The sequence below is a fragment of the Solenopsis invicta genome, chromosome 15 (genome assembly GCF_016802725.1).
Source record: "Solenopsis invicta isolate M01_SB chromosome 15, UNIL_Sinv_3.0, whole genome shotgun sequence".
In the NCBI taxonomy this organism is placed as follows: Eukaryota; Metazoa; Arthropoda; class Insecta; order Hymenoptera; family Formicidae; genus Solenopsis; species Solenopsis invicta.
The window spans coordinates 9,874,496-9,887,681 of record NC_052678.1 but is presented as its reverse complement, the minus strand read 5'-3'; the positions used below and the strand labels follow the sequence as shown (position 1 = coordinate 9,887,681).

The 13,186-nt window shown below is 42.7% G+C and overlaps 1 protein-coding gene across 1 annotated transcript; it reads left to right on the top strand.

Moving 5' to 3' along the window:
- Positions 1–2,462: 2,462 nt before the first annotated feature.
- Positions 2,463–12,220, top strand: LOC105195290 (protein twist). The gene is made up of 2 exons (XM_011160666.3): positions 2,463–4,071; positions 6,843–12,220. Exons 1-2 carry the CDS (start codon positions 2,658–2,660, stop codon positions 6,977–6,979), a joined length of 1,551 nt encoding a protein of 516 aa, XP_011158968.1. The 5' UTR covers positions 2,463–2,657; the 3' UTR covers positions 6,980–12,220.
- Positions 12,221–13,186: the final 966 nt, after the last annotated feature.

The following is a 13,186-nucleotide window of genomic DNA, read 5'->3' as shown; positions in this document are numbered from 1 at the left end:
CGACCGGCTCGCTAAAATCTACCGACTGTCAAAACTTTGTTTTCCTCGCCTTCTTTTCAGTGTTTGCAGATAACCGCGTATAAAAGAGTATAAAAATTAACTTCTCGGAATTTGACACAAACGGAAGCCTTTAAATCTTTCCTTGCGCAATTTCTTCTTGCAGTTTGAAACAAAATTCCATTCATCATCTTTCAATTATAAATATAATTACACATGCAGAGAAAAATTTTAATTATATAAGATCACGTTAAAATTATGTGTATATATTATAATTAAGAAGATACTGGACATTTCGGGGATCATATAAAATTGAGATCTGGTCTCCACCGTTTCGATCGATCAAGATCAAAGACTTGCGAACAAAGATGTAACCTCGTTTTCTCCCCGAAGCCACCCTCGCTACTAAATATTCCGTAGGCGTGGTCGAACGAAATGCTAAATTACGAGTGCGAGGCGGTAGGAGAGGCACGACAGAAAAGTTAGAGAAACGTCGGAATTTATAGACACCCTCTAAAGAGCTTTCGTCCGTCACAACAAACATGTCGCGGTGCATCCAACGCGGGCCATCTATCACGCGCGCCTCCGACCGAGCAAACCTTATTAATTCGCATCGCAAAGCCGTCAGTATTAATTTGAATTAATCTATCGGGTTAACCCGATAGAGAGAGAAAAAGAGAAAGATACAGAGAACGTTAATTTATGCGACGGGTCCACTGTGAATTTAAGATCTTATATCAGGGTGAACGCCTGAAAACATAGAGTAACTTTAAGAATTTTTTGTACTTAAATAATAAAATAAATAATTTGGTTTAAAGGCCTTAAGGTACATATTTTAAACTGCACAAGACAATTTTTGTTTTATTTTTTTACGTTAAGATGATAACGCTAAAGCTCTGCGAATGAGACTGTTGAAGTGCTGGCCGAGACGCGGAAACGCTTCTCCGGAGCGAATCCTCTTCGCGATTCGCATTTTGGAGGAAATATTTGAAAAAAAAATGCCGTGCTGCTCTCAGCTTCTTTTGCCCGTTTCACTCTCTGCCTTCCTACTCAAGAATGTACTTTTTATGCTGCTCGGTGCGAGGGTTCCACCTATTTTTGGCCACGTCGTAACTTCGATCGCCGATTTTTCATCCTTAGCTTCCGAGTTGCAAGAGCTCGAAAAATGTCGATACATCACGTGCCCGACCGCAGTATTTTTTTTCGTGTCGCGATTATTTTTGGCCGCTGAAATACATCATGTTTTCCATTGTGCGTTTACTATTATTATTTTTAGTATTTAGGTAGATACTCTCATTTCTCTAATTTTACTTTAAATTCTTCAAATATCTTATACAAGGTATCTTATAACATATGGGCATTGACTTCAGAAATAAATTTAAAACACAAAAATAACATAAAAAAAAAACTTTCACTGTAGATCAATTTGGATTATTTATCGAGATATAGATAATTTTATAACAGACACAAAAATATCAGATATTTATAATTTTTTTAATTATATTACTTATTCAAAATTTCATTGAATTTAGCCAAATTAATTGGTATTTGTGATACAAAGAATAGCAGCATGTTTACTGAAGATGGTCATTTTGAATAAATAATATAATTAATAATATAAAATAATATAAAATAAATAATATAAAATAATAGTCACTTAATAAAATTATAAAGTAATAAAATTTTTACTAATAAATGTTATAAATATATGATATATATTTTTTGCTTACATTATCTTAACAGCAACTGTGCTAAATGAAGTGTCATTCAAGGAATGTTCCAGACATCCTTAGTACGTCTCATGGGCGTCCCATAGGTGTCCCTGGGAAATCTGTGCTGTTAGAGTTATTAATAAAATTGTTTATAATATCATTTATAATATCAATTATACGTACATTTCTGAAAACATGTTCACAAAAAATTATAAAAGTATATTACTGGTAAGATTCAAAAATATACATTTTTTTCCTATCAAAACAATAAATGATGCTGCAACTCCAAAGTATGCTGCAAGTCCCCAGCGTATTTGTGCATCTTATTTTCCTCCTGTTCTTCTCTTTTGTCTTCATTTATTTATGCATATAGTTTTGATTTTTTCTACCGTATTTTTTCTCTCTATGTTCCCATTTGTATTCCTAGAAAAACGTACGTCCCCCCAAAAACTGCTACTCATTGTCAGTCATCAGAGTCGTCTCGTTCTTACACGAGGGAATCCCCCGGCGCGCATGGAAGTCTTCCGTTTCGTCCCCATCGTATCCCTTCCTTCGCCACCTGACCTATCTATTTTCTCGACTCCGTTCTCCTTCTCTCCGTGGGTGGAGACAAAGTGATAGCCGGGGACCAGTCATACTCGCCGTCGAAGGCGGAGTTCCTCCGGCATGACACGATGAGCGATCGCACCGGAGGTCTTCTTCTTCAGACAGGGTAGTAACATTCGGAGAAGATAAGAGAAAGAGGGAGGGAGGGAGGGAGAGAGAGAGAGAGAGAGACGAAGAAGGGGAAGAGAGAAACACCACTATTCCGACGTTGCCTGCGACATAAGCAGAGCTGAGCAGAGCGACGCGGCGCCGCTCAGAGGGACGTTTGAGGATTTTCTTCGTCGAGATTGGTCGAGATTCCAGAGTTCTTTTGAAGCCGTGTACATATTCGGACGTGTTTATATGTTAGAAAATTTTTACAGGATTGTGGCACAATCATTAAACTTTGTGTTAAAATCCCAATCTTTAACTTTTGCATTCCGACTTTGTGTTTTCGTGTTTTATATTTGGTGGATGGGTGCTAATCGTGGTGGTTTGGTGCTCCGTACGTGGCAACATCAACAGGCCAGGGGCAAACATCCGTCTTCAGTACGCGCGCGGACTTCCAGCCACGACGTCCAATGTTTTGAGAGAACAAACGCGGGTGGAGATATGCGCGGTGCGGCGACGGTACCGCAACTGGCTCAGTGCGTGACGACGAGTTATTACATCAATGGCATCCAGGGCGGCAACGATATCATCGGGGCTGTCGCGCACGCCGGCGACGGCAATCCCGACGGCAATGCGTCGATGACGCGTTACGATCGTTTCGCGCCGACCGCACCATCGCATCTGATGGATCTGAGCGGTCCACCGAATCACCACCATCATCACCAGCAGCAGCAGCAGCAGCAGCAGCAGCAGCAACAATCGCAACATCATGGTTATCATCATCCGCACAACCAGGTCGCGATAGAGTACACCGACCTGAATCACGTGATGTTCAAGAATCCAGAGGAAACAAAATATCACCATCATCATCACCACCATCATCCTCAGGAACATCATTCGGATACGAAGATCATGCGAGAGTTACAACTAGAGTACGACCGGCGGCTCCACTCGACCGACAACTCGCCCGAGTTCCTGTCGGATTACAGTAGGGATCACGAGCAGCAGAGCCTGTGCCTGACGCCCTCCTCGCAAAGCGTGTACTCTCCCGGTGGCTGCGGCGCCGACGAGATGGGTGCTCCTAGTTCCGTCCAGTCGGTTCAAACGGGAGCTTACCATCACATGGCGGACGTGCCGGAGTATAAATCGGACGTGATCGAGGACAGGATTGTCGATCACGTCGCCGCGACATACGGCTGTGAACAGGCCGCGGAGCTCGGCCACGTGACCGAGCCATCGTCGTCGACGACGACGGCAGCGGTCACGGCGAAGAACTATGGAGACCGGGAGGCCGGCGGCAGAACGGTCGTCAGAAGAAAGCGACGGCACAGCGGCAACAACAACAGCAACAGCAGCGGTAACGGCTGCTGCAACGGCAACGAGTCCGACGGCGAGTCCACGACGGCGGCTTCGACAACGAGGACGAAGACGCGCCGCAAGAACGACCAGGAGCTCCAGAATCAACGGGCGATGGCGAACGTCCGCGAACGCCAGCGGACTCAGAGCCTGAACGAGGCCTTCTCCGCGCTCAGAAAGATCATACCGACTCTGCCGAGCGACAAGCTGAGCAAGATCCAGACGCTCAAGCTTGCCGCTCGGTACATCGATTTTCTATACCAGGTCCTCAAGACCAACGCCGATAACGCCGAGTGTGACTCGAATGCAGGTAATTTCAATGAGTGTAAAACATTCGTCAGTACGCGTATCGACAGCTATCCATGTGTAAGTCCGCGCAGTGTGAGGACTAAACGTCGTACTATTCGAAAGGAATGCTCGAGAGTGTTAATTCTCTAGCTTTATAAGCTAGAGTGTTTTCCTTTGATTCGATCGTGTTTGCAAGCACAATGTTGCTGTTTATGAAGCGGAACGTTGGTTTATGGCGTGAATTCACTGTGCTCTCTTTCCCTTCCTCCTATGACATATTTGTTTATATAAAGGAAAAGAAAAGGGGGAGGAGCACACGTGATGTGTAAGTTTCCGAATACACTTATTCGATTGTAAAAAAGATCTTCACACATCTTTTTGTAGCCGAGCCTATAGGCCTGTTCGTGTTGCTGCCCTTTTTGAATTAATTTCTTTGTCGTCTCTCTCTTTCTTACGATCGAATATATATTTATCTCATCTTGAGTGCAAAAATTTTTGGAGATTTCAAGCAACTAGAACAAACCTTATATTATGAGATTCTTAATATTTTTTTCACAGCCCTACCCACGTAAACTAAAAGATGAAATCTAAAAGACACTTTGTATGATAAATATTTAAAAAATATTTTCTTAGACATGTTCTGGAAATATCTTGAAGATATCATTCAGGGTTGGATAACTAATTAAAAAGTTAAAATTTTTTAATTTTTTCTTTAAGTTTAAAAATTTATGTAAAAGAAAAAAAAGGTTCTCATAAAAAAAACAATATTTTTTTGTTATTTCATATAAACTTCATTTTTTAATGAAATTTTTAATTTGTTTCATACCATACGTTAAGTTACATGAACGAAAAATTGACTCAATTAAAAGTTACGTTAAAATTAAATTAAATTAAATTAAAGATTAATTTTAAATTTCTAATTTAACACGAATGCTTTTCAAAATTAATTTTTAATTTAACTTAATTTAATTTTACGTAACTTTTAATTGAGTCAGTTTTTCATTCATATAACTGAACATAACTGAATTAATTTTATAAGCTATTAACGTTAAATTAATTTAATTAAAAAATATATTAACTTATCCTACCTTAATAATAAGATATCTTCAAGATGTCCACAAGACCTCGGTGTTTTCTGAACCGTCCTCTATTGCTATATGCAAATTGTAAACGCAGAACGAAAATATCGCGCGCGTTATATTTCAGACGAATGTAGAGGCTGGGGAAAGGGCGCACGCGGGGGCGGGGGCAAAAAATAAAAAAATAAGAGGATCATTTGGTGCCGACGTGTTAAAGATACCGTGGTCGGATTGTGCCTTGTTTCTCAGTGTGTAGATATCTCGCGTGATATTCGGGTCGCCATCTTGTACCGAAGGGATGCTGCAAGCTTACGCTACCGACATCGCACGTTGTTTGGAGAGACGCTCGAGGATCGTCTCCGTCGGCGCCTTCTTCGGTAGGGTGGTAGGTACGTGTTTACAGCAGGTCGGGTTGCCCCCGGTTAATTAAACAGACTGCCTAGGATTTTTCCCGTTAAATTTACGCAAGGTCGCGGGGCGACGAGCGCTCCCGCCGTCGTTGCTTCAAGTGCCTCTCCGAAGGAGAGCTCGCTTTCCCGCGTATCACGCATACGCGATTCACTGTTCTCATAATATTTATGGACCAGCGAGGATTAAATCCCTGTCGCTTAGCCACGGGCCGCTTAATTTTTAACGTCCGGAACAACAAACAAACGCGACGTTTAACGGCCATTCGAACTTGTAGATATACTCGAATCCTCAGACGGGGATAACATTCAACGACGACGTTAACGACTCGAGGATAGACACGTGAAGCTTATAATAAATTTTTATAAAGAGGCAAAATATCGCTAAGCAGTTAATTTAAGCCTCTATTTCACAAAAGTAGCAATCGAATCGAGAACGACGGCATCTGGAATGAAATAAAATCTGAAATTTTATCCGGTTTTATCGTGCGGTGGCATACAAATCTTCCCCAATTCATCCTTATCTCAGCCGAACGACGTAAACCACCCGGTGCACACCGCGAAATATCAGGCACGCACTCGTAACTCCGCGCGCATGAATAACGACAGGGGGATAACGGCTTGGTGCCGGCGTCGATTGGCTCCGTCGTTGCCGCGACACGAATTTTCGCGAGACGGAAATATATACGCCGCTCGTTTCTTTTATTCGGCTTTCTCCTGGCACGTCTCTCTCTATTTCTCTCTTGCGCGACACCGCGCGATGCCTTCCCTTTTATTTTGGCGCTCGCATTATACGCAGACAGAATTATCGTGTAACGATCCCCTCCTCTTTTCTTCTTTCCCTTCGATTTCTTACGTCGGTCTTCTCTCTCTTCTCTCAGTCCTCGCTCTTGTATCTCTTTGTCGAAATAAAGTGAGACTAGACTCGCCGAAAGAATGATGTGGATCTTCTCGGAAAAGATCGAGATAAATATGGAAGGAGCGTAAAAAGGAGAGAAATTTTGTCATTGAATAGTCGAAGCGGTTGAATAAACGGAAAGATTTGCCGATCACAAAACATGTAGCGATTTCCTTAGAAACATATGTAATTTGTATGCGATGTTTATAACTAAAATTGTATTGTCTGATTTTTTTATGGGCTCCACCATCTCACCATTCTTGACTTTTCGAGCAAAGCGAGTCGCGTCAGAATGCAATTGCATTAAACAATAATTATATATATTCTTTCAATAGCTTATCTTTTGGAAAAAGACGCGTACGATCTTTCACGCATTGTACGATATAATAGACTTAAATATCTGTTTCAGAAAACAGAGGCTCTCGGAGTGCGCTTTTGACTGCGAAAGAGATCGCGTCGTCGCCGAGTAATTACATGGTGCACGAGAAACTGTCGTACGCGTTCAGCGTCTGGAGAATGGAAGGTGATTGGAACTCCACTACGTAGGATATAGAATGTAAGGCTAGGATAAAATTGCATAAAAATTTAAAGAGGTAAGAAGGAACTGGGATCATCCTCGAATTCAATTCGGGAATATTTTGCTCATCTCGAGAGAAAGGATGTACATATATATACGACGGTTGTTTGAAAGGAATTTTGCGAATGAATACATAAGATTTGTTTTTCATTGCTGCACTGGACTGCACTGTTATAAAATTTTCCTTTCGCCAAATTTCAAACATATTCCACTTTAAAAGTAGCGTACATTAGAACTTTATAATCAGAGACACGAAATCGAATTTTCGTTATCTGGTCTAGGACGGTTTTCATAATTCGATGTCAATTAAAATATTTTCGAATTAACTTGTCAATACGAAATTTCTCCGGTGATGTGAAAGACGACACAATAAACTCACACAAATAATTTTTTTTCCAGTGTTATCTATGTATTTACTCGAAAACTTTTCAAACAATCCTCGCATGCTCTCTAACCATGCGTACGTGTGCGCAAAATATACATATACACAAATAAAATAATTGGGTATAAAAATTGTATGCGTGTATAGGTGTATTAATTATAAATATATATTTTTTTATACTAAGCAAAAATGAAAAATAAATTATTTTTATTAAAGCCAAAGAGAATATTAAAGTGGAGCATTTAACTTTAAATTAAGTAAGTTATATGCTCTACTCTGCATACTATAGCGCGTACAATCAATTTTAATTGTACATTTGTACGGCACATCGCACTCCGAGTCTCTCGCTTATCGTTAGTTTCTCTTTAGGGAATATATTCAAAATAAAGCGCGATAAATTCGAGGCATTCAGCGAATTGAAAAAGCAACTTGAAAAATGAGACAACGCTCGCTCGTGCTGTTTGCGCATCCATCATCTCGCCGAACTTGGTCCAAGTTGAAACAGAAAAGAAAGGAGAGCCAACTCGCGCGAGACCCGAGGATTCCGCGTGCGGCGGGACCGTTGTCCCACGCGGATTGATCTCGCGCGAGCCGCGGGGTAAATAACACACACGCGGTCGGCGTCTCTTTCCGGCGCGGCCTTTGAAACCCAATTCACGACAGTTAATTCTGTCCCCTGATGGCTGATTCCCGGCGACGCGGCATCGCTCGCTCGCGGGCCAATAATTCACGTCTTCTCGTCGGACTATTAACGGCGCGACAACTCGGCCGCCGATACATGGAGCGCGGCGCCTATTAGCTCGCGCCGCGCGTGTCGCGTACCTGCATCAATCAGCGAAATTGCATCTTGTAATCGCCCCCTTTCTCCCTCGCCTCGGTCGGAATAAATCGGCAGCCTCTAGGAATTTCGGAAAAAGAAGTTTTCGGTTCGAGTTGCGTAATGACGACGCGTTGCGAAAAACGCCGGGAATTTGGCCTCTTGAACGAGCGACGGACCGGTCGATCATCGTCGGGATTCCCCCGCGTCCATATTCCCGTCTTGACTACCTCTCCAGAGCGCCTGTTGCAGCCCGTTAACGGCGAATTTACGAGCGTTTATCCGGTCTGTCCAAACAATCTCCGCATGGCGATTTATCGAGTCTCATGAGCGCGCTCTCGCCTCGCCTCGCGAGCGAGCGAGCGTTCTCCGCGAGTTTTCGCCACGATAAACCTCGCCTGCGCGTAAACTACGCAGCTGAAACGCCGGCAAGTATGTCCCGTTTTATTCGGGCGTAAAGCATTCGTTAGCGTTTTAAGTGATATTCCAATCCCGTGGGGAGGAAACGCAAACGTCTCCGACGCTGATTTCGCGTGAGAAACGGGCTACAAGCTGTGAAGGGAAAATCTTCGTTCAGCTTTATTCGGCATCTCTTTCCCGCGGCGAAAATATATTTTTTTTTCAGCGGGATAGTTCCTCAAATAAATTTTCACCGAAAGGATTAAGATTCCTGTGAGGAAACCATCGTCACACTCGATTTTGCTCGTCTACGAGATCGAGGGAGAGGTCGATCGCGCGCATCCAGCAGATAATAACGATCGCCGAGAAACCGTTTCTCGAGGAAACGGGGTAAAGAGTTAACGAGCATTTCGGCGCCCATCGGTCGGGCACAATATTATTTTTTTCTGCCGAGATGACAGTCCTGCCCCCCCTGCCGTTTCTGGGGCTCCCTCGTCGCGCGTAACGCACATAAAACAACCGACGCGCACTACCGCGGCACCGTGAATATTCCGAATGGCGTTAGTTATTTTAAACCGGTCAAAGCAAACTTTCGGCCGCGTTTTAAACCGCTTAACGAAGACGCGCCGCGCGTTGAAGAGCCGCAGTAGTCCCTCTCGCCCTCGCTTCCTCGCGCTCTCATCCTCTATCGCGATGGCGAATCTTCGCGGGGAAGAGAGGCGCGCGCGATTCGGCTGAGCGGATCTCGCATTAACGAGACTCTCGCGTCGCGAGTTAAAAAACGTACTCTTCTGGTTCTCGGAATCAGCGTAACATTTACGAGAACGTTACTTTGCGCGAAGCGGATTTAATGAAGCCATGACGCGCCGCGGAGTATGAGCGAAATGCATTACGGCCGAAGAGATATCACGAATTCGTCGGTCTGTCATACAGCACAGCGTAGAAAAAGCACTGCAAAATATTGCTGCAATATTTTGCAACGTTTCCGCTGTTTTGCGCTGTACGGGTAATAATATCATCGTTATCCCACTCGCGTCCATCCCAGCTTTCGCGTCCCTCGTTTCCCGCTCCTTTTTTCCTATTTGCATTTCCACGATTAATCGAGATCTAGCGGAGTCGTCCGGGCTCGGAAAGCTCGCACGATTAACGCTGCGCGGTCGAGTCTCCTATTTCGTTAACGTTAATTGGCCCGGTAAAAACATTTATCTACGTTTCGGCCGGCGACAGTCCTGAGGGAACCTCGACAACCCGGGCCTCGCGACTGGCCGCTCCGCGTCGCCCCGCTTTTTATTCGTCGCGCAACGCGCCGGTGCCGACCATAAATCTCTTTGAATTCAATTAGCCAAGACACATCCGAGACGTTCGGCTTCCCTCCGTCCTCCGGCGGGGCCTTTTCGGGCATCCCTGTCCGATGACGCTCCCCTCGCCGCGCGCTGCAAAAACAAACCCGACGCTTTCGTTGGCGGGACGGATGCTGCTGCCCGATCTCAACACCGAAGTCGACCGTTAAAAATCCATCTCGATAATCCGAGTGCAGAATTGTCATCGCGATTTGTCATTAGCGCTCCGCACGTACATTGGACCGCGACAATTTTGAGTTAATTTTCATTACTTCTACAAGTATAAATAAATCCTTCGATGAAAGGATCTTTTTATATTTGTAAAAGTAATGAACTGTTACATTCTCACATATATTCTAACTCCGCAGAAAGTATTTGTATGGTAATTTTATTGAAAAAAAATTGTATGTAAATATTATAACTAATTACGGTGCTCTTAGTTTCTTTTTCGAAGAAAAATTTATAGGACAAAATTGTCGAATCACGTGTGCAGAACGTTAATTTACTGATCTGTTCAGTGGATTTCTCATTCTCTGCCTTAACGAATCAATGCCGGGACGTTGAGATTTTATTTTCTCGAGAGAGCCCGTCCGAGATCGTAATTCTGGGAAATCGATCAGGCCCGATAATTTTTCGAATGGTTCCCTCGGGAGAGTCCCGGCTGCTCCGACCGTGCATCCGTGACGTACGGAGGCGGGAAAGAAAAGAAAGATGTTGAGAATGACCATGACAGCTGCCTCACTTCGCGGGAGCCCTAGACAACGAACCACGCAGAGACGTACGGATCATTCAAGGACGATCCGAGAGAAGAGTTTCCCTCCTCCTCCTCTCTCTCTCTTTCTTTCGGTCTCTCCTTCCTCTCCGAACCCCATTTCTCTCGCGTATTAGTGTATAATTGTCGGTATTCCTAAAAATAATTTTCACATACGAGCGAGCGAGCGAGCGAGCGAGCGAGCGAACGAACGAGCGAAGGCTCATCTGTCACGGCGCTGACAAAATGTTCACCGTGTATCTACAAAAAACAACATTTTGAGGATCCAATTGTCGAGGATGTAATCGACGTCGTCGCGTCGGCGAAGATCTTGAAAAACTTCGGACGTGCCTTGCATTACTCCTTTTATTACTCCTTTTAAAGCTCTGCGCGTGGCTTTCAGACAACGGTTCCATGTACTTGTATTAAGGTAAAGATGAATGTTAAGATAAAGCGACGAAAAATACGGCGCGGTGGACCGTGTCTTACGACTGCGTGAGCGACGAGATGCCGGTGGCAGTCGTGCCTCCGTTTTCCGCAAAAATCTCGCAAAATAACCGCGTTTTATGCAAAAAAAAAAAAAAAAAAACAAATCGCATCGCGTACGAAACTCTTACCTCGCGTTATATATTTTTTATATATGAATATAGCACTGAGCTAGAATTTATGACTTTACACGAGAAAGGAAACTATCCCGAGTGCACGGTAGTCGCCCGGCTGGCTCGCCCGTATCACACAACTTTCAGCTGTAATATAGAGATGTATACATTTTTATTTTTGTTACGTAAGTTGTTATATTTACTTTCGAAATAAGTTGCGAGATAAGAAAGCTGTGAATTCACATAGGCTCTCCTCTATGGTTCAGTCCGAATATATATATAGTTTTCGTAATACGAAGGCAAACGATTCGATGTGAAACTCACACCACGTGGCCGGATAAATGCAATAATTTGTTCTTCCTGTGGTATATATTTATATGTACATATCGAATCTGCGAGTACCGTGTGTCACGCGTCATTTTAGATTGGCGTGAAAGATTCGTCATTTCTTCATTGAAAGCTACGCGCCAGGTGAAGCTAGAAAAGTGTAAATTTTCTGAGAAGAAGATTCAAAGGATTCTCTTCTCTCGCAGATGAGATGAAGAAACCTGCGCTTTCACTTTGACTTTGTTAAATTTTCCACCTTCATTTGGCATAAACGGCGAATCTCCCGCGTCAAATTTAATACATATCTTTGCCTAAACCTGTATATACGCGTTACCATGTAACACGATAGATAAATACGCTCTGTAAATAATCGTGAAATAGATTTTTAACGGAAACTTTAAGCGAGACGACATCTCGGTCATCCATTCCCTCGAATCGATGCTATTTGCATTTTGCTTATTTATCCGAGCGACCTCCTCGCCCGAGCATTTTTAATGTACAGTATTTTTATACTGGTGCGATTTTACTGCGATAAATGCATAGAAACGAATTATAAAACATCAAAGAATAATAAAGAAATGATGAACATGAAAAAGATGTACGGGTCTTTGATTTTACTCGCTTATATCAAATTATTTCTTTATATTACACGGAACGTTTGGGAGGCGTTTAATTACGGATTTCCTGATAGACTTAGCCAGTTTATCTCGGAAGAAACCTAATCTTTCAAATAATTAAAAAATAATTTAATAAAAGTTAAAAAATGTCTATTATTTGAAATATGAGCACCGTACACAAACTGCCTTGACGAGGGTTGAACCGATCCCAAAGGAAAACCTACAGAGACCCATACACTGACCATACCCAATGCTATAATGATGTAGGTCCTGCATCATTGTAGGAGGATCCTCCTACTATGGTAGTAGATCCTCCATTGTAGGAGGATCATATTTCGAATAATAGATACATTTTTGGACTTTACAAAATTAATTTTTAATTATGCGAAAAGTTCGGTTTCTTTTGAAAAACACCGTATACATAGTGTCAATATTTTATTATTTTATGGTTTTTTCCTAAATCACGATTAAAAATACACAACAAGAGAAAATCTCGAATTATTTCAAATTATTAAAAAAATTTGTAAGCTCAACAGTCTTTTGAATGTTTAACAAGTTTCCTATTATTAAGCCTTTATTATAGCTTATTTAAATTACAGAAATTATATGAGTTAACTGAATTTTAGATTGTGCTAAAAAGCATTATTTGACGTTATCACGGGTATTCGACGCAGGAAATTATCGATCTCCAGTTATCACGACTTTTATTGTTGCGAAGATGAACGATTGCATCGGGAACTAAGACGATGGTAAATTTTTCGTCTTGAACGCTTATGATGTCAGAGACGCGTAACAAAGTCTCTCGAAACGTACAAATGCCGGTGGAATTCGTGAATCAAGGAAGGGAGGTCCAGTAATTATGGGAAAGGAGATACATCCGCGGCGAGAATAAGACGGCGACGAGGGTGAACGAAGGGGAGAGAAGAGCGGAAGAGTCGATAAAT

Coding starts and splice junctions, on each gene's coding strand:
- LOC105195290 (XM_011160666.3), top strand. CDS start 2,658: ATGTTAGAAAATTTTTACAGGATTGTGGCACAATCATTAAACTTTGTG. Junction 4,072..6,842: donor CGAGTGTGACTCGAATGCAG/GTAATTTCAATG, acceptor TATCTGTTTCAG/AAAACAGAGGCTCTCGGAGT.